Consider the following 23,222-nt stretch of genomic DNA (forward strand, 5'->3'; position numbering starts at 1 on the left):
CCTCCCCCCGTGCACCAGACTTACCTGCAGGGAGCTCTCTTCATGCTGCCTGGCTGCCATGTACATATGTGTGCACAGACATGCACATGGCGTCTCCTGCCTGATCACCCTCCTCCTTGCGGGCTGGAACTCCTCCAGCCTGCAAGGGGAAACCTGCTGTTTCCTGATTTTTTCTCCTTTAAAGGATAAAATCTGAATGTTTCTCTTTAAAATGAGAAAATTCACATTTTATCATTTTTTTCCCATGGTGAATGGAAAACCCAGATCCCTGCTTATTATCAACATAATTATTAACTATGTTTCAAGTATACAAATGAATTCTGCTATCTGCTGTACATGTTTAGTCCTACTGAAATCAATGGAGTGACACAGTTGCAACTATTGGCACAATCTGATTAACAGATTCCTTATTATTGGTGATAATGTATGCGAGCCAAAAAGAACACAATGCACTTTTCACAGTCCAAGAGTCCAGGCTCATTTTGCTGGGTTGGCAATTTGGAAAAAGCAACCTCTCACCACCCCACAACTCCCACAGAACTTAGCAAAGTTTTACAGAATTGTTTAAAGCCCATACAGATTGAACCCCACAAGGCAGATCTTAGTCACTTTTGAGAATCAAATCACACTTCCCAAAGTCCAGGTATTTTTAAACATATATATACACACACACACACACACACACACACACACACACACACACACACACTTAAATACATGGACACCCAAGGCTGAGCTATTAGTTTGGTAAAAAAAACTTTGTAAAATGTTTTCCTTGGGTCAGCTTCTACATACAACTTCTGATCACCCAAATATTAAGATTTCAAAGATAAAAATACAAAGAGTTCCTGTCCAAGCATGTTTAGATAGTCTCCTATTAATTCAACTTATAAAAAAATGCTCCAGGAGCTCATAGTACCAGACTTATCCTGTTCTTGTCAAACCAAAAAACCATGTTCGAGTATAGTATCTGACATACAAGCTGGTGACTATACTTACATATCAGGACGTTCAGAACTGCCTATTACAGTTCACTGTTCACGATATCAAGGATGAAAGAAATACCCTATCTATTGGGTGGAATATAAAATGTCTTGCCCCTTTGTCAAGGCTAGAAAATTCCCCTGGCTAAGATATAACAGAGAAAAACTTGATAAAATATGAGGTGAAGTAGAATCTCAAATTCTACATACCTAAATGATTATTGAAGTAAAGAATTATTTGATGGAATTATACAGACAGGTCAGAAATATAAACCAACTTTTTCTTTATTGGAGGATCACCATCTAGACTGACTACCTTTCTTATCTCAAATTAAAAGATCACTTGGTCAACAAGAAAGGTACATTTATGCAAAGCACATACACTCATCAGGTATTTTGCTATTTCTCCTTTTCCAAGAAAAAATAAAAAAGCAGCTTAGCTAAAAAAAAAAACCAATCAAACAACCCACCCCAACCTCCCTAAAGTAACAATGACAGAAGACAAGCTGTCTATAGCACCTGGAGTAACTGACAGGTTTGACAAAGAATGTGTGTAGGTTACAGTGCTTGATCTGTGTTTTAAATGAAAAAGCAAAATGAAACTAAGCAAAACAAAACAAAAATCACATGAAACCGTATTTCCAGGAGGTTTAGTCATTGATGACAGAAAGAGAAGTTACTGCTAACAGAATAAAACAGACCACGTCATCATCATCATCCTTTCATTCTACAAATGTACATGATATATAAAGGAGAAAAACCTTCTGACCATTCATTTGAACAACTGAACAAAAATATAAATATACCCAATGGAAAATAAAGCAAGGAAACAGCCAGATCAAATATGACAGTAACAGCAAAATGTGTCAGCCCTCCACTCATGGAAGCAATGGAATGTGCAGTATGGATAATCTGAGACTCTTATCATCTGCAAAAGTAGAACAACACTATCAAGCCAGAATCAATCTGCATTTAAAGAAAACCTCTTACTTTGCTGGGGTTTACTAATACTGATATAGTCAGTACAAATAAAATGTACTCACATGCATCTAAGTACATTTTAGTCAGATGACTAAAATGATGCTTTTACCATGATGTAGGCAAAAGCAAAATAATGCATCTATAGTGAATTTTTGAAAAAAAAACAACTGATAACAACTAGAGATGATCCCATTACCATCTTGGTGGTGGTATACCACAAGTGGCACACAAACTTAATGTTACCATTTATGTGGTAGGGACTTTACCAGGTAATATAAAGATGAGACAGGGAAGAAATGTGCATATCTACTTTCTACACTCTTCCTGTCTCTAACCAGTTATCTCACATTCAGTAGTGGAAAATGAATCTAGTCTATCTGAAAACTAAAAGAAAATGGAAATATCTTATGATTCTCCCCTCTTACCTCCTCCGCCCCCGCACCCCATCTGGTTGTCAAATAATAGTTATGCTATGATAACAAAAAATCAACAGAAATCAGATACAATGAATTATGTTGGTAATTGTACACAAAATTATTCTGATTAATAATGAATACTATTAGTTTATCTACAGTTTTAGGAGGAGAATATAACCTGATAAGGATATCTGCTTCATAAATCAACAGAGACTTAATGCAAAGTCTCCCTCCTTGGAATAAGTGAAACTCCCACACAACCCAATCTACTGAATACTGAGAAAATAAACCTTAGCTTAAACACTGTTCTAGATTCCTCTGCTGCTGTACTAGGCTATTTAAGCTACGAAAATATCATCCTTGCTAATATAACATGCCTGTAAAATGATGAAAATGACAGATGACTACTGCAGAAACAAATACTTTTTAGAGTACTGATTTTATCAGAAAGATTGACAATGTCCCTTTAATCTTTTAATTAAAAAAGTACATTTCATATAAAATGGAGCTCTGTTTCTGTCTAGAATTTTCAAGTATTTTTTTTCACTGAAAAGTCTTGGCAATTCCAACTTTAATAACTTTTTGTCCTAGTAATTCATATGGAAATGTCACTTTTTCACTGTCTATTAACATGGGAGCAAAGCCTTCTAATCACACTATGCAGTAAATAATAAAGCGCTCAGCATTTTAATGTCAGATGTTAAGTTTGCATTTTTTTTTAAAAATGTCATAATAATCCAGACATACAATAACTCTAAAGTGACTGCAAACATTTAAAATACTTAAAATAATAAAAGATAAAGGCTATATGCAGCCATTGCATGAATAACCCTGTATAATATATTATATGTGCAACCACTCTTGCCCTTTGGATGTTTCCAAAACATATTTTATATGTTGTATTACAACGTTAAGAGACCCATGTTTTAAGTTTTGCATTTTGTAACATTAGGAATAACTGCCAATACGCAAAACAAGGCTAATTCCAGCAGTCTGCCCTCTAAAGGTAGTGTAATGGCACATAGCCTGATCTAAGGGCTTTGTTACATAATAATTTTGGGTAGCTCTTGGAACTCTTAAACCCTGGTTTGTTAACACGTTGAAGTGGCTTAAAGCACACGTTATACACTTGAAGTTACATCACCTCCGGGGCAGGATTATTTCTGACCCACACACTTCAACTCCTCATTAATGTGTGGCCACTCCCCACAGATGTGTCACTCAAGTTGACATCCTCCAGTATCCCAGGATGCAGCTGTCGTCCCTCACTGCACTGTTCTGTAGGCACTGAACACTCCTGGCTGCTTAGTGGAGCAGCCTGGGGACTTGAGCCACAGTTTTTCTATTTCCCCCAGCCTCCAAACCCCCAGTCCAGGAATGGCAGCCTGGGGGGTTCCTTTTCCCACCAGTGCTGAGCCTGTTTGGGCATGTGACCGCTATGGACCCTGTGCCCCACTTCTTTACCAAGCCATGGGGAGCAGAGGAGAGTGTGGCCAGCCCCAGGGAATCCCCAGATCTGGCAGGCTCCAATAAGTCCTGCAGCTCTAGCCCTGCAGCTCCAACAGCATCATGCTCCATGCACCCGATCCAAACACGGTGCACCAAGAGATGGTGGTTGCTGCTGCAGAGTGGGGGTGGGGGGCAGCCTGCTGCCAGGGCAGCCACTGCTTCAGGGCAGGGAAGCTGCAGGTGAATCCAGGTTGTGGGCATTAGGCTCTGCCACTGCTGCTGAAGGATGGATAAAGCATAGAGAATCATAGAGAAATAGGGCTGGAAGGAATCTCCCTGTTCATCAGGCCCCTAGTGGCAAGTCACAGTTGTGCTGGTAGGGGACAGCCAGAAAAGGTTTCTAGATGAAAGGTGTGACTGCTGCAAACTTCAAGCTAGCACTAAGCCAATCAACATTTGTGCAGCCCAAGTATGACATGTAACAAGGCCCTAAACAGAGGTGCAATTCTTCAATTGGCTCCACCTGGGAAGATCTTTGTGCCCATACAGAACAAATCTTACTCCCATTATGCAAGACTGGGACAAAGTTAAGTTTAGGGAACGATGTCTCTTGCTGGACTGGAACATCATTCTGCCATATACTTAGTTTCACCTATCAAAGAATCAGATGGATTACTCTTTTACTAACTACCATTTGCTATATGCTGTCTTGAGAGTGACCAGACTGTGGCTCCCCTTTTTATCCTACTGGAAACCTAATTGTGTTAGCTATATGAAGCTACCTGTGCATCTTGTGTGTCAAGTCTCTCTGCCCACGTGATATACAGTGCTACTTAAGCAGTGATCCCTACTACCATCCCATATCTCTGTCCCTTTATTTACCACAGAATCCACTATGAAAAATACAATTTTATGTTCTTAATGATTTTTAATGGATTTTGTGTTTAAATAAAGTTAGGATACTCCAAATTAATTCTAAACCAGTTATTTACTCTCCAGATGTTGACTTTAATATAAGATGTGCATTACATCTCTGGGCACCTTTACACGTGCTTCAGGAGGAGAGAGGACACTTTAATAAGAGTGACTCTGAGTGTCTCATGTATTCAGCATTCCACACTTCAAAATGGTGGCAGGGGCACTTTAACTTAAGTGCACTGAATGAGCTTGAGTTCAAGTGCCCCTGCCACCATTCTGAAGTGTGGGGATACTAAATACATGAGATGCAGAGGATGCTGGAGCATGCCAATTAGCATGCTCCATCAGACTCAATTAATCCAATCTTCTCCAATGTGCTGTAAATACGGAACATCAGAGCAGTGTCCCCACATGTCTACAGGCACCCTCTGATTCTAAAAGGATTACACAACTTTTGCCATGTATAAAAATGGGTGAATGAGAAAATAGAAATCAAATATTCCTTCATCTTGTGTACCAGCTTTGCCACCCTTGGCATTCAGGGCTTCTCTTATGGGCTAGGGACAGACATTCAAAAAGCTTGAGCTTGAATTGATTCAATTTTTGCAGATTAGTCTAACCTGGCGAGGCTAAATTACTTTGTAACTGTGCAGGCATCCCAGAAATGCAGGCACATGCCTTCAGTGGCTCAGGATAGAAGCCAGGGGGTGCTAGAGCAGCCCTCCCTTCCTTCCACAGGACTGACCTGAGGGTGGGGTCATGGCCAGGCCCTGGCAGGATGCTCCAATTAGCCCAGCAGGGAATTGATAACAGTGTTTATCACCCCTAACTTAGTGTTTATCAACCCATTAAGAAAACAACAAAGGGACATTGCCAGCTACCTGTTGATTTTGCCTGCTGATTCATCATGGACCATAGTTAGCATGTGGTCTGTTACCTAATACACAGACACCTCTGCAAGGCAGAGGGGAGGGGGGAATTCCTGCTTACCAGGGAGAGGTGGGGTTGGGGGGAACCGCTCAGTCTCTGGAGCTGCAACCAGGAAGCAGAGGGAAGGGCCAGCTCTGGTATGGAGCAGAGAGCCCCACCCAGCCCAGAGAGCATGCCAGGATGCTGGGGGAGTTTGGTTTAACTTGAACCAACAAGCGGTCTGGGACAGACATTGCATAAACCAGTTTGAGCCAAATCAGTTAAGTCTAATACTGCATTCAACCAGGTTTATCTCAAACTGGTTTCAGCCATTTTCAAACTGGTTTAATGTGCGCTGAACATGTATTCTGTTACAGGTTTAAACTAGTTTCTGATCACTTAAACTGGTATATGTGTAATGTCTGTCCCTAGCCATGAAGACTAAATCAGTGAAACTATTGCATAGGCAGACTCTGAATGATATCATATATCCACACTTCTGACTACTGTTATGAAAATACTCAAATAACTTTAAATCCATACTTTTACTTATTACATGATATTGGCAAATAATACTCTCTGAACCTACATTTAAGCTAAATTTAGGTGCACTTCCTTACAAAACAAAATCACTAAAAACCAAATAATTTACCAGTTAGGGCAAGTTTTAATTTATTAACCAGCTCAAATAATATATTTTTACTGCCTAAACATCACAAACTCAAAGGAAGTAATGAACTTTTTACCTCCCTAACAAACTCTCTTCCTTACTTCCAGCATGAAACCTCCCAATGGACACATGCCTTGGGAGGGACCTCCCAAGGGACACATGCCTTGCTACAAATCTCACTGAATACATAATCTTAACTCTGAAAAAAAGGTTTTATATTAATAACTTGTAATATGAAGTAGAAGTAATATAATATAGACATAGAAACTGTATAACTATATATAGTGTTATATATATGTAGAGAGAGAGATCTAAAAAAAAAAAACCCCTCCTTATCTTCATTTACCTTGTTCCCTTGCAGCCCACCACATTTCATTGTGTAATAATAGGAAAGTGGGTATCTGCATTGTGTTATGTTGCTCATGACAAAAAGCTAAGTTCCACTGAGGAAAATCAGTAAGACGAGCTGGCAAAAGCTGTAACTTTGGTACCAGGTAGAAAAAAAATCCACAGGGGTGGGGAACACACCATTGTGGTACTGAAGAATAGAAGCTATCTGTAAAGATTTGTGTGTTCTCAGCCTCATTATAGGAAGTAAAATTATTATAGGGAATAGCCAAAATTATTCAATGTTTAGTTCTTCTTTGGGTAGAAAGTCACTATGAAATTGTACATTTGAGTTTTTGAGAAGGTGATCTTATAGAATACCTTCCTAAAGAATTTCTACATAAATGTTAGAATGAGTCCTTTGCAAACGTTTTGGATTCTACTAGCAAGAATTTGAAAAGTTTACAAACCATATATAAAAAAGTAAATAGGTCCTATTGAAATAGTTTAAATTTGAGCCTATTTTTTTTAAAGTCTGCATCCTGTAAGGCATTCTCCAATGTGAACCAATTTGTACCTAATCAGGGTACTTATGTGATTTAGTGAAAATACAACACATCTTTGACCATAGGGTTGCATTTACTGTAGATTGACCTATTTCATAGTAAAAAACCCAGTGACATATACATATATCCAGAAAGCTTTTAAAGGAAGAAGACATCCTTCCTGTAAGGATAAAGAAGGGCTCCACCATATTCTATTAACCATCTTTTCAACCATTGCTATTTCATGCTGGTCTAAAATTTTAGAAAGTGGAAAAATATCACCAGCCTAAATATATTTTTAAGCATCAAACATAAAACTGTATTCAGTGTTAGTTCTACCTGAGGTATGCCTAAAAGACTCATCTTTCCTTTTCCTTGTCTCCCAGCTTCCCTCCACATAGTACAGAACACAAAGGAAACAGGAAAATATTGCTTTGCAGTAGCAGATATAAATACATGTTGATTCAGATTAACAGAAATTCTAACCAGAAGCTTTCATGAGTGAGTAAATCATATACTAAACTGTTTTGTTGAAATACGTACTGTTATTAAATATGAAGTTTGAGAGGGGGAGGAAGAAAACACTTCATATACTGAGCATGTCTATCATATCTACAAACATAATTCACTATTTCTTCCCATAACAATGTATTGGATTTTACAACTATCCCATTGTTCCTAATGATGTACACATCAGGGCTGGGTGGTTCTTTAAAAAGAGAAAGAAAAAAAGAGAAAAAAAATCCTGAATAAAGTATCCCAAATTTTCAAAGGGCTCTTACTTCTAATCTATCTGCTTGGATAATGCATCCAGAGTGGCATTTTGTAATGACAGCAACTTTCCAACAAATCAATAGTTATTTAATTCCGAACAAGCTCTCGAGTCCATTAAACCTGATTACATTCACCCATTTCAGTTGGGTGCAGTTATTTTTCCTACACCGGCACTTAATCTATAACAGGAACTTATGAGAACTTTCAAAAGCAATTTCAGCATCAATCAGCATAGAGTGAAAGGCACGATTTGCTTGTAATTATTTATTGGACAGGATAGTAGAGGGTCTGACTGAGCTCTGGTGTCTGACCTTCACCCCCAAATTCTAATGGATATGAAGGCCTGCTTGATGTGGCCAATTCTGTTATTGTGTTCCACTAGATATAAAAAAAAAACCTAATGTCAGCTTGTATGTGCCAAAAAACACATATATTTTTCAATATTGATAATGGCCAGTCTTGAATGGATCAATATATTTCTACTTTATACATATGTGTCTAATACTGAGTGAACTCTTAAGTGAAGGAGACAACTAGCAATCCTTGATTACTGAAGGGCTCAGCTGTTTGGAATAAGCCTGGGTTTGGTTTGGTTTTGTTATTTTGCCTCCTCTCAAACTAACATACTGTAAGAAACAAGGGGCACAATAAGGATTTAAACAGATTCGTTACCCCAACAGTTTTCATCTGACTGAACACTGTAGTGACACTGTAATGCACTCTGTTGCACTTTCTTTAGCTTCATTACCTGCTCTTGTTAATACATACAGCTTAATTATTGCACTAGACTTTTGTTTTCTTATTTTTGGCCATGATATTTTGAATAAGTTATAGTGCTTTTTAATACCACTAAAGGGACACATTTTGTGTAATTAACATGTACAAGACAAACTACTGTAAAAACCGAAGCTTATCTAGCATGAGTGAAAACTAACAAAGCAAGCATCTAACTTAAAAGGTAAAAAAAGATACCACACAAGCAAAACCCAAAGCCCTATCCAATAATTGCCAGTTTGCAACTAAAACACAGAAGTCTCCTACAAAACCAGAATCTTGTCATTTTCAAACGCTCAATAAAACCTGATTTGAGGTCCATAAATTACCTATAAAGATTATAAGCTTTTTCATACCAAAAACAAGTTATTAAACACAGGCATTTAATGTGAGGCATAACATAGGAATTAATGCATATTTAATGCTATTCATATTTGCTGTTCTAAAGCACTTAACTGAACCACATCATGATAAGTTACTTTGTCTCATGATCTGCCGTGGGAATACTGAGTCCCTCAGAAACCTAGAATGGATAGCAAATCCCCTGCCCTGTGGTCAACCTCGTGAAGCAAAGGCATGAATGTTAAACAGCAGTCAGATCAATACAAGCAAATATAGCTCAACTACACCATTTATTCAGCCATGAGAGATGTCAATACACAGATTAGGGTGATCCATCTTTTTGATTTCCTACTGTCTTCTCACTGACTACATGAGGGCTTTTGCCTGTATTAAAAGTGTTTGCTTTCTCAACCATAAAAATTCCAATTATTACTCTAAGTGCACTAGAGTTAAGTTGCTTGTTGGAAGCGGCCTTGCATTACCTGAACAAGTCCAGCGAAGTATGGTGCTGCCGGCAGAATCATGGGCACTCCATACGGATGTAGCAAAACTCCTTGAGACGACAACATGGTTTAAGTGATTGTATTACTCCCACTAAAGCTAAACACATCAATTGAAAGTTAGGGGAAAATCTATATACCAACTTCTTCGAAACTCAGAGCTAGAACCAAATAACTTCTGTCAGGGCCAAAGCCCACATCAGCTGTAAAAAAAAGAAAAAAATTGACGTCAGCAACTCTTAATGTTAAAATTTTCTTCAGAGACAACAGATAGAGACAACAGCTGCAAAGCTAAGTCTACCAAAAAGGAAGGTGCTATTTTGGGAACAGCTTAAATAACATGACTAACCAACTACTCTTTATTAATTTAGATTTTAAAAAGAAATACACACGTATAAATCAGGTTCTTCCTAGTTGGCTCCAACAGATGAAAGAAGTCTAGCATTCATTCTGGTATCAATATAGGGAAACAGATACCAGTAATGGCTATTATAAGCTACTCTTTTAGAATTAGAATCAGCTTTGCCATGTATAAATAAATGCATATATATTTACGTATTATTTTGGAATAGTGCCCAAATACTCAGCAATATTAGTGTTAGTTTGAGTAAGAGCCTGTCACTTACTATGCATGCATTGTCTATCTTGAATTATTCCCTTTCCTTTGGTCTTTTTCAGGTTAAGTATTTTTATCAGCATCAGTTGTATTCCCTGATATACTGCATCTTATGTCTGCCTTTTATAATATTCTATGCTGTTGTATTTATCGCACAAAGTTTTAAAAGTTAAATGATTATATATCAATAGTATTTTATATTATTATTCTATTAAAGTTATGCTCTTATTGTAAGAGAGACCAAGCATACTTTATTTTACCTTAACCTAAACAAAATGGTCCTGTTATTTTATGCGCTATCCATTTTGCTAGGAACCTTCTTCCAGAGCAAAATTCTTTAATTTTAAATAAAACAAACTTTGTCATTAAGCTCCATGTTTAACTATAAGATGTATGATCTGCCTCCTGTTTTAAATATGATTAATAATAGAAATCAAAAGTGAGGATTTTTTTTTCCTTCACCTAAGTGCTTAAAACTTCCCATTACAAGTAAAAATATCATCATTTCCTATAGTCTCTGAATAACCAGGGTGCTTCACACCACTAATTCTAGTTACTTGATTTTGCTGCATAATTACTTTTCTAGATAACTAATTGCAGACAAGATTTGATGTGATATTCAATTATTTAATGTCACATTTTGGCGATCTTGAAAGGTTTTCAGTAATTGATTCTCATGTATCAAAGCAGCCGTGTTGCAGGATTTAGAAATCTCCCTTAGCAGCTGCATGTTGACCCCTATTACTAATGGCCTTATATGATTTCTAACTTTAGATTCTGAATTGTGACCCTCTAGGCTGTCTTTCTGAGAGGTTGCCAGTGAGGACACAGCACTCACCGTGTGATTAAGCAATGTTTACCTACTTCGATCTTCTGTTTAGAGACAGCTCTGCTTTTCTGTTGGGAATAATACTATTTACATCAGTTACCTAACTATACTATGCTATTAATCATATTCCATGTTCTCATTATTATTAATAAGGTACAGAACTCTCTACAATTTAATTATCAGGTATACACTAGGATGACACATGAGGGTTACTGTCTAGAGTTTTTTAATAATCTCTATTAAAAACCCAGTTATTAACTTTATAGATGGAAATATATAAACAAAAGGCAAAATAGCAGTAAGTGCACTAAAGTTAAAATTCTTTACAATTATTATTATTTACTACGAAGGTTTGTTTTTATTAGCTTTTTATTTGTTTAGTCTAAACAATGCAAATAGCAGACTTCATTTAAAGATACAGAGGGTGCCTTTCACCTAGCACCTGGAGACCACAGACTGGGTCCCACAAGCTGTATTCACATGACTCCAACAGGGTAACTGGCATGAAAGAGGGTGGCTAATTTGGGCTGTATATTGCTTTACCATTTTTGTTTCAACAAGTAAACAATATGGGGATAGGTGAGTATGAAAATATTGAAGCAGCACAGTTAGCTTAAAACCATTTTCCATTCACTGCACCACTATTTTGGAATAGTAATTAGCTTTGAAAATAAACTAGCTGTTTTAATAACCTATCATTTGGTGTGCCTCACTATAACAACATGTGCCTAAGTGCAAAGAAACATGACACCCTACATCCAAGTTCTGAGTCTCTCGGCTCTTTAACTGATGTCTGTATGTGCATCAGCTACCTACATTCACACAGGTCTAAGACTCAAAACTATAAAATGTACCTACAGTTTTGGTAAGTAGTTCAGGCTTCTTTAGAGCAATGCAACTTATACTGGTTTCAATGGAATACACACAAAGCTGATATTTGAATTTATTCCCCTAAAATTGTATTTTGCTACAAGTTTTCTAGTCCTTTTTACCTTAAATTTTTGGCTATGTCTTCACAGCATGTGTGCAATGAAGAGATACCCAGACTATCTCTAAGCAAGCTAGCTTGCCTATACGAAGCAGTACAGTTACATTAGTACGGTGTTCTGCTTGGGCTAAGTTAGTGAAGTAAATTATGGAACCAAAGCCCCACACAAATATGGATATGCTGCTTGAGTCATTGGAAGTAGCCCAAGATATCTGCATGGCATTGCATTCCATTTTGTAGACATACCCTATTTCTACTTTTAAAGAGTACCCTCATCACAGACTGTATGATCCTGAAGGGATCTTGAAAGATGTCGAGTATTCTGACCCCAATGCAGCAGGACACTAAAACATACTAGTAATTCCATTTACTTCAGTAGAGCATCACACATGCTTAATTTTAAGTATAGGCTTATACACTTTGGCTGGATCAGGGCCAAAGTGTTTATCACAATGGGAAAAAAAAGCCTTTTCCAGGCCATTAATAGTGACTACATCTTTCCTTGATACCTTTGAACCTACAAGAAAAGTAAATGGTGGGGGTGAAAGAATGGACTGCTATTTCAAACAACTCTTCAATTTTCACTTTCATGATGTTTTCTTTTAGGCAAAATTATAATGTGGATGGAGGAGAGGAATAAACAGCCCTCCCCCTAACCTTTAATGTTCTAATTGAAGGGAAGTTTTCCTCTTCAGCCTGTTTTCAAACCTGTACTTCCTTTTTTGATTCTTATAATTCTTACAATTTTTATTAGGAATTTCCAAGAACCTTATTAAAATAGATGATTGACTGTTCCTTAAAATAAAAATAAAAAACCTGAAATGAAAGTAATCAATATATAAAATACTTTTCTTTTTCTAGTCTTATGGCTATTTCTATAAGGGATTTGTTTTCAAAAGAGAATTACATGTGATGCAATGCCTTACAGAGATGGGGAAAGAAAAGACTTGGGCAAAAGCAGAGGTCTCTTCCAATTATGGCTTGAATAAGTTGCCTTTAATAATACTGCTGGAACTGCACTGCAAGGGGCACTTAAGGAGGATCCCTGCAATGCAGTCCTCAGGCAACCAATGGTGTATGCTCTTCTCACAGAAACAGAGAAGTTATAGATGGCAGAGACCTGTTCAGTCCATACAATACAAGACTGCTCTTTATTTAAAACTCCTCAAGCGATGCCCTATCTAGTTTCAAATACCACAAAGGAAGGCTCTTCCACAAAATATTTCTGAGCTTAATACTTATTCTATCAGTAAGTTTCATCCCCTCTTCCACAATAATAAGATCATGGCTCTCGTTGCCATATTGTATTTGATTTCCTCAATCTTTCTTTATAAGACTAGCCCTCCCACCTTCTGTCCATCTTTCTTACTCTTCCTAAAGCTCTTGTTCTTACAGTTTGTCAATGGTTTTCTTCTTAGGAAAGCTCCAAACTCAAACATGGAGCAAGAAACTCTCTCTGTCTGTGTTCTGTTCTTCACTTTTGTGATGCTATTCCAAACTCAACATCTTACTAGAAACGATAATAGTTGTCTGTTGCAGTATTGTACACTGACACAAAGAATGGGTTGCAAATGGCTATCCCTTCATGATGTAAGCAGGTTTAGAGACCACTAGATTCATTAGACACACACAAAGGAAAGATCAACAGAAGGAGCAAAGATAGCTCACTACCCATTCTACATTTTCTACTATGTCCATGCCAGTGTTGCCTTATAACACTAGTCTTCTAAATTCCCAATCCCCACCTCTCCTTGACCTGCTACTTCACTTCAAGGACCACAATGGTCAGGCCAGTCACTGTCCAGATGCACTAGAAACACTGACCAAAAAAAATGAATATCTTGGAAATGACCCAAGTGTGGCTTCTCTCCTCAGTTTCTGCCTCCATTCCTCTATTTCTAAGCACAGTTTCAAGGATCCAAAGTTCTGGGGGTTAAAAGCCAAGTATACCAACAACCAACTTTCACTTCACACCCTGTATCTTAATTTTAACAATAGGGCTGAGCTGCAAAAAAGAAGCAAGTAATTGCGAATGACTCAGGCTCACACATGGCTACATCACAAATCCCTGACGTATCTGGAATCTGTGCTAGAAGTCTAACTCACTTGGTCCAAAAAACCACCATTTGTAGCGGTTGGTTTGTGGGGTCCAGTTGGGAAAAGCATCTGGGTTTAAAGCTGGGTGGGGGAGGGAGGGGCTGTCTTTCATCCCAAATGTATAGAATATCCATGAAGTATATAACTCATTCAGTGGTACCGTATGCTTACATTAAAATTAGAATTTCTATTTTTAAGTGGCTTCTGCTCTCATCAGAACTTGATGGCAATGTATAAACCAGCTGAGGCTCAAAATGATCATAACTGATTCCTCGTATGGCCAACAGTTCCTCACCCTCAAGGGTGAATCAGGTATGCTGGAGCACACAATTCTTGTCCACCTCTTCCAAGTACTGTTTAGAAACATACCAAATAAAATGCATAAAGGAAACTAAGTAAAATCTCTTACTATCGTTCAGACTGGTTCTTTTCTCCGAAGTGTTGCAGAAAAGGAGATTTTAATTCTAACCCAATCTGTCTTATAGTTTTATGGGAACTGCTGTACAATTATTTTAAGAAAAATCCAGGAAATATATTTAGGAGAAATCCTGTAGCAGTTTTAGTGTACCACAGGAAAGCCCTAACATTCTGGGACACACAGGATTCACACATTCTGGGACAGTTAACTTTCTCATATTCCTTGATAAATGTACAAGCAAGTGCTGACCAATACCAGTTCTCTTCTTCAATTTCTTCTGTTTTATATCAGGGTCTCACATGAGAACACTATCTCCTAAAAAAATCTATTATGGTTTGAGTGGCATTGGTAAATGATCTAATTGTCTTTGGTACTGTCAGCAGCTCTGGCAGGCAAAAGGTGGCATCATGTTCATTTTGTGCTTCTTCATTACATGCTGCCATACTCGTTCAGAATTCTGCTGCCGAAATTGCAATCCTACTGTCACCTAGCCTGTCATACTGACCATCCTCTCTTTGCATCCATCCTTTGTTTCCCCATCTCTATCACATCAAACAGAAGGTATTCTCTTCACTTTCACCTATAGTTTCTCTTCTCCCATTGAGTACTGAGAGATATTGAGTATCTTTAGTGCTAACTCCTACCTCAGATCATAACATCCTTCATCCACTTATCCGATTTTCAAATAACCACCTTTGTGCTTCCTGTCTTGCATTTCCCACTAGGATGTCACTCCCTGTAAAAATATGTGAAGCTTTCTTATTCCATTTTTCAAACTTTCCTTTAAAATCTTCTCTGTGGTGATACCTACAAAAAACTTGATTACAGTTAGAGCACTGGTGAGCTGCATCCACTAGTTATGCCAGAACTGTCTTACAATTTCCTTGTAGGCTTTCATCTTTGCTTATCCACCTAGCGATTCTCGTCTTAAAAATCATATACTCCATCTTCAAGCAGCAACTACTTTTTATACTCTGATTATACAGTCTACCACAAAGGGATCATGCTCCACGATTAGAATTCTAGGGCACCTATGGTAATGCAAATAAACATATAAGTAAAATATGTCCCAAACTTTAATTCCTTAAGGTTCACCTTTGAAGGGACAGACAGTTATGAATTGGGTGTGCCCATAAATTGTGTGCTCAGTGCCCTTACTATAGAAATCTTCATTTCCTATTTAGACCCGGTCATCACTAGAGAGATGCATTTGTCATCCATAGCCCTTTGCCAGAGTGAAAAACTGTTTCTTTACATAAACTATTATAATTTGACAGCAGCATGGGGCCGGGGGGGGGACCTTTCTAGCTCACAGGCTGTTTTTCCCCTTGACACTCAAAAAAACCCACAGAATTAATTCTCTGTCTTGAAAAGATAAATGCATGAAGACCGGTGGTTTTCACCCTTTCTAGACTCAAGGCACCCCTTGGAAAATGCCAGCTCTTAAGTTTTCACTTGTATTTGGACTCCAGAAAAACATTAGAGCAATTCTTTTATTGCAAAAAACTCAGATCGCAAGTCAGAATGTTTTAACACTACAAATTTCTATTTAAAATATCTGGATTTATCTTGTGAATTGTATTTGCATACCTAACAATGTCTGGCACACTGCAGCACCCTTAAAAGTATCACAAGGTAGCCCAGGGTGCCAGAGAACCCTTGTTGAGCATCACTGATATAGATGGCGCTTGACCTCCTACCCTTGCATGTCAATTAGATGTGTTCAGGTTCAGTACTAGAGGCTACATAGTGGTAAAAATTCCACTCTAAGTGCATACTGGAAACCTCTCAAAAGATATGTACAGCCAGTAGTGTAAGTGGGTGTGGGGAGAGCAAGGCATCAGCCCTGGGTGCTTTCTTAGAGGGTGTACCAAGATCATCACCATCCCAGGAATCTATGCCCTGAGAGAAACAGCTCCACACTGCCCAGCCATAGGAACAGGGCAGGTCCAGCCCCTCACCTGAGTAGTGTACCTAAGAGGTAGGAGAGGCAAGTAGAATTATGTCCTTTCTCCCCCCACAGAAGGTTTTTGCTACAGCAGGCACAGCCCTATACCCAATCTGGAAAAGAAGGAGTGAACAGGGCACAGGGGTGGCTCCTGGTGATCCCATGTCATGTGGCTGCTGCAGCTAGTGTGTAGTGAATGGGTCCCGCAACATCATGAGCCCAAGCCCATGCTACTACAGCAGTGGTGTCTGCCACTTGAGTGCTGAAAGCAGGGACAGGCAACACCCAGTTCCCCTTGCTCCCCCTCCCCCTCCAACTTTCCAGTGGTCTGCATAATTCCCTCCCCTTGCACCCCAAGGTGCTTGCTACACCTTTTGTGTTCAACACAGAGACTTTACCACGCTTTCAGTGCTCTTGGTGTATTTATTACACACATTCTCAGATCCCATCACTGTATTAAATGTAGTCTTTTTTTGTTTTCATAAGAAACTAACTAAATATTATGTGAAATGTCTTTAAGTTTCTTCATCAAATATTCAATTGGTTGAAAGTATAACACTGAATTTGTATTTCTTCCAGGCTTTGTCAGCTCCTCCCAAAGTTCTACACACATTGTCAGGGGGAAAGGGAGGGATCATTTTTGTGTCTACCAATAGGTGGGCATGTCTTCTTGCACTGAGTGCCTGATGAGTTGCCATACTAGGTCATGCCATGGTAGATTATTAACCCTTTCATATTCAAGATTTTTGTTGTTGCATGAGGGCACAATACCGCTTACACAACAGCAGTTTCTAGGCACTGACATACATTATATGAGATCCTAGACAAATTAGAGGGTTAAACCAAAAAAAAATCTCATTAGGTTTAATAAGGACACATGCAAAGTCCTGCACTTAGTTCAGCACAATCCCATTCACCATTACAGGCTGGGGATTGACTAGTTAAACAGCAGCTTTGCAGAAAAAGATCTGGGGGCTACAGTGGACAATAAGCTGAATATGAGACAACAGTGTGTCCTTGTTGCCAAGAAGGCTAATGGCATAGTGAGCTGCATTAGTAGGAGTGATGCCAGCAGATCAAGGGAAGTGATTCTTCCCCTCCATTCAGCACTGGTGAAGCCACATTTGGAGTATTGTGTCCACTTTTGGGTCTCCCACTACAAAAAGGATGTGCAAAAATTGGAGAGAGTCCAGCAGAGGGCAACAAGCTGGTTTGGGGGCTGGGGAACATGACTTCTGAGGATAGGCTGACAGAACTGGATTTATTTTGTCTGGAGAAGAGAAGACCAAAGGGGATTTAATAGCTACCTTCAACTACTTGAAGTGTAGTTCCAAAGAAGATAGAGCTAGACTATTCTCAGTACTGGCAGATGACAGCACAAAGAGCAATGGTCTCAAGTTGCAGCAAGGGAAGTTTAGGTTAGATATTAGGAAGAACTTTCTCACTAGGAGGGCAGTAAAACACTGGAACCAATTACCCAGAGAGGTGGTGGAAGTGCTATCCTTGAAGGTTTTTAAGGCCAGGCTAGACAAAGTCCTGGCTGGGATGATCTAGTTGGGGCTGGTCCTGCTTTGAGTAGGGAGTTGCACTAGATGACCTCCTGAGCTTCCTTCCAATCCTATTTTTCTAAAATTCTATGATCCTGGAGCTACAAAAACCCATTCATTCTATAGCAATGTGACAAGCAACCTGTCATTGCAGACTAACAGACCACAAAGTTCAAGTAGTAGGTGGATGACATCCATCATTTTTCATTCCTATATCTAGATGGCAAAGGAAGTTTTCCTCACCACCATACCGGGGCAGGAGGAATGCCAAGCTGTCAATCTAACACTTCCGTTATTCATCAAAACATGATTCCCATGGGCATGGCAGAGCATAAGTGTATGGATTTTTCAATGCAGCATGCTCTTTTTGATATAGAAGTGACTTGCTGATAGGCACCATGCATAGTAAAGCTTCCTGGTAAACAGTAATTGGAATCTACTGACAAATAGTTTATGAAAAGCTACCAAGTAAAAAAAATATATATATATCCTGCAGTGGACTTGGCAGGAAGAATTTCAATTCAGAACCTCCTATTCCCTTCAGATATGACATCTAGGTATGAAAGGATCATGGATAATTGTCCCAGTCTATTTGTATTCATAGCATACCTTCTTTTTACAATATTTTTAAACCTTTGCCATCTTGACCTAGTTTGAGGTTTGGCTGAGACCTGCAGGGAAAGGAAAATCACAAAAATAATGGCTAGCATCATTCAAGGCAGGCATTCATGGCAGAAAGTAGTAGAGAAGCCTTGCTGATTGTGAGGAATTTGGAAGGGTTAACTTCCAAACCTGTGGCTCAGAAATAGGAGATACACATTTTTCTGCAAAGGAATGTACTTTCCTATAGAGATTCAGCATTGACCCAATATCCAGGGTTTTTAGAAACTCTCCCTCCCATGTTTCCCCAAAAAATAGATTTGCAAGACTACTAGTCTGCTTAGACATTGGGGCAACCACATCTGTTTGGGCTGTGATGCGGGCTGGATAGCATAGTAGCAGAACAGCACAGTTATTATTAAAGTGGAAAGCCATACACACATGATATTATTGCCAACAGGTAGCAGGAAGCCAATGATTGCACAGAGTTTGTATTTCCATCCAAATTTTTTAAGGGCTATTAATGACTTCTGCCTTTGAGTTAACTCTACTCCTTCTCTCTCTCTCTCGCTCTCTCTGTCTCTAAATGGTGGTAGCCTTTTCAGCCATTCTTAAGGTTTAGCTTGTATCAACCAGTGTTGACAATTGCCCTTGTAAAGTCCCAGTCAAGGACTGGGGTAAAATTGTGCAGAGAGGAAGAGCAACTGGAGAGGATTATTTTCTGTTTGGATTGAACTCAGTTTGTTAATTAGATATTAGGAATATTAATTGGATATGAATGAGATTTTGTTGCTGTCAGGGAGAGGCTGAAGGGTGAACAGCTTCCCCTGACAGAAATATTTAAAATACCTCCCAATTCTGCTCCAGCAGAGCAAAGTAAGAATAGATATCAACAGTTTAAACTATCTTTATGACTGTGGCCCATATGAGCAGTTAACCACATGGGTTTTCCCATGGTATTCCAATACCAAGAAATCCTGTGAGTAGAGGGCAGAATGCAATGGAGTGGGATCCATGGCTTTGGTTAGAGGAAAAGAAATACACAACAGACAGGAATCATTCATTATTCAATGCTAATGGGCATTAAAATGGAGGAAGTGTTATAACCCACTTGCTCAGCACACACACACACACACACACACACACACAACACACACACACCCCTTGCTTAATGTTACTCTGCCATGATTAGCCTAAGGGGATCATTGACTGCACTAGTAGATACTGTTGTGTTGTTTTCACAGTCACAACTTGCACACAACATGATTGCAATGCTATTTTTGGAACATCTCTCTGGTATTGCAAAGAAATAAAATAGCTATGCAGCACTTTCTACAGAACTGTCACATTTCAGGATAATTAATGAGTGAACTGGGACTTGTGAATTTTTATAGAAACTATTTTCAAAGGTTTTTACAATTCTCTGGAATTGTTGCTTAAAGATGATGCTCCGTCCTAGTCTGCTTCTCTACATGCTTTGCCTAATCTAATATTATTGTATAAACTCAGGAAGGTGACATCCTTACAACACTCTACTAATCTCTCATGTTATTTATGAAACTAATGGGAAAGTTGGACATGCTGTGGTTAATGCTCATCTTTTAACATTCAGCCTTGACTGACTTATGGAAGCAAATGCTGCTGAGGATGATGTTATATTCTCTGGGACAAATCCTGGCCAAAAGATGCGCATACATTCAATGCCAGAAAAGCTGCAAGCCACAACGGGAATATATATCAGAAAGTGACTCTTGCCATAGAGTTTCTTTCACAAATCATTGAGAAATAATGCACCACAGGTTTTTCTTGATGGCACTGATAGAGAAATTTAGCAGCATGTTGCTGGGAAGTAGGCATGATCCAGAGGGACATATCCACATGCAGCATGAAATCAAACCATCTTTAAAAACATGCACTACATGTACACAAAGTATTACTGGATGCGTTAGAAAAACAATGCCTTGAATGCATTTCTGAGGCTGAACACAGGTGCATGTAAACAATGCTTTTAGAATGTGCATTACAAAAGGAATCAGATTTCAGGACAAGACACCAGGGGTTAAATCCTCAGGGGAAGTCAGTAGACTATATTGACTTATACCAGCTGAAGATCTGACCCCTGACATCTTATACAGAAATCAGATTCTATGTTGTTGTGTACACTCTAAAAGTAGCAGTTATACACACTTATATTCTACCTCATAAAGTCACCTAAGCATTCAATTTTTGCATATGCACATAAAGACTACTCTATGACTGACTGCTTGGTTCCCTATGTTCATGTGAATAGATAAAAGCCAATTCTTCAGGGTGATTAAATTATTTTGTAATATTCATCATGGAGATTCTGTGGGACTGGTTTTCCATGGCTTTGTAGAGATGTCAAGAGACGGCAGACTAAAATTGATTTACAACATTTATGGATCCACCCCAAATATTTTGGCTTTATGTAATCCCAGATATTAATTGTCATAGTATTTCTCTACCAACAGACTTCATCCTTCCCTCAAAATGTTGGGCAGTATCTCATTTATTTCAGTTTAAACTTATACTTGTCACATACTATTCATGGAATATGCACAAAACTCAAAATCTCTTAAACGAGCTGACACTTAAAGGGACAGATTTTAAATTCAGTATCATGTTAAAACCTCATGTGATTGATGTACAAGGATAGCTGGGTGGGAGGTCAGCAAGCATTCTTAATTAGCTATGCATAAAACGTGAGTTGTTTTAGCTATGCCAAGCACTGAATATCATTTTGCAAAGTGATATTCAAACTTCGTGAAACTTGCAACATCAGTCTTGAATGACTTAACTATGCTTACTCATAAACTATACACCAATTCACTGTATGCATCTTTAAATATGGATCTTTGTGTATGTTCCCTGAGTATGCAATCCTCAGTTTCAAAATGTGGGTTCAAAGTAAAAATTATACACATAGAATGCATAAAAATTACATCAGTACTATTTGAAAGAGCTCAAATTGAGAAATATATAAATATTAGTCCCTATACCTTTTAAAACATTACGATCAAATTTACTTCCTTTTATTTTGTGGTGAGATAGAGACTTCTTTTCTAATTAATGCAACACAAGGCCTGATTTTCAAAAGGTCTGAATACCTACTGCTCTTTTCAAAGTCAATACTAGCTATAGATTCTTCAAATCTGTGAAAAATCAGGTGACGGAACTGGAGGAACATTGTTTAAACATTCCAAGTATCAGGTTAGTATATCTACAGATGGGATGTTACTCATAGTAGGATACAGTATTTGCTGGAGGTAATTATCCTAGCCACTACTGTGTTCACTTGCCCTACCTATAAAAATACAAATGATGATTTTGCTAAGGTATGCAGACACAAAAGAAATACTCACCTGGTATAGTATTATACTATAACTATGCTAGCATAAAATATAAGAACTTATTATATAAAGACATGTAAAATGGGTTAACAGATAAAAAACCCAGAAGCAAAACCAGAAACAGCTATGAAATAAGAAGTCTTTTACTAGGGGAAATAATATACAGAAAAGCCCCATTCTGCAGGTCTCTCTCACTGCTAACATAGTAAAAAAATCCCTTGTCTATATATTTTTCCCTGAGTAAGGACTGCAAGATTGTATCTAAGAGGAGGATTGCCTAGTCCCAATGAATGTTTTAAAAACAATATAATCCTGACCAAACTCAATTATTGTGAATTAACACATGAAGATGCACTATGCCTTAAAAAAGATGTTTAATGTTGAAAGCTGTTTCTACTAAGTAAAATAAAAATGAATATCTGATTTGTTATAGCTACAGTTTGTCTTAATATTTCACAATTCAATATTACTATTTAAATGCAAAATGTACGGATAAAATTATGTAAATACATTATTACCACAATAATTTGTACTTTATACCTCAGAAATTCGCTATTATTTGCAAACTGCTAGATATCATAAAGTATTTTCTATTGCTCAAATTATTTTTAAAAATTAAGACGTGTTTGACCCAAACAACTGATATGTAGAAATCTTAGAGAACTAATTACATAATGTACCTTTACAAAATAATATAATATGGGTTCAGCTTGTTTCTCTGTTTTCTGTTTGAAAAATAGATTGTTTAATAACCCATCAAAGCTATATGTAAACCAAGGAAACAATAGAGCAGATGTTGACTGCTGTCTTGTGCCTCGTAGACATAATTAAACACAATGAGACACTCATGCACCCAAATAATAGAGGACAAACAAATAAAAAAATGGTACAATATAAACATAAACCTCATTTACTGGACACCTGCCTCGTATTAATCCACGATATTTACACCATTTATCCTGTGATGAAAACAGAAAACAAAATCATATCCTTATCTGCATTCAGCCTTCAGACAGCAAGACAAACCATAAACAAAACATTCTTCTTAACATTAGCTTTAATTTCAGTACTGCTGATTACTGCATTGGTTAGTTTCAGAAAGCTACTAGGCAACCGTATTTTGTAATGCAACAAAATCCTGACAATGCAGTCACATTTTCTGTAAGCAAAGGCTATATAAATCAATGAACTTGAACATGATCCAAATGGACCAAAGACAT

The 23,222-nt window shown here is 38.0% G+C and overlaps 1 protein-coding gene across 5 annotated transcripts in view; it reads right to left on the reverse strand.

Annotated features, from left to right (window-relative positions):
• RBFOX1 (RNA binding fox-1 homolog 1) overlaps positions 1-23,222 on the reverse strand; it is a 1,278,833-nt gene that overhangs the window by 411,564 nt on the left and 844,047 nt on the right. For 3 of the 5 annotated variants that reach the window (XM_025203686.1, XM_025203675.1, XM_025203692.1), the window contains exon 1: positions 9,571-9,847. The exons of 1 other annotated variant lie outside the window; for it this stretch is intronic. In XM_025203686.1, the coding sequence (XP_025059471.1) occupies positions 9,571-9,657 (87 nt within the window). In that variant the 5' untranslated portion in view covers positions 9,658-9,847. Of the gene's footprint in view, positions 1-9,570; positions 9,848-23,222 lie in introns of those variants that run through there. One more of the 5 variants, XM_025203680.1, reaches the window with a different exon arrangement.

Source organism: Alligator sinensis, unplaced genomic scaffold, assembly GCF_000455745.1.
Source record: "Alligator sinensis unplaced genomic scaffold, ASM45574v1 scaffold404_1, whole genome shotgun sequence".
NCBI lineage: Eukaryota > Metazoa > Chordata > Crocodylia > Alligatoridae > Alligator > Alligator sinensis.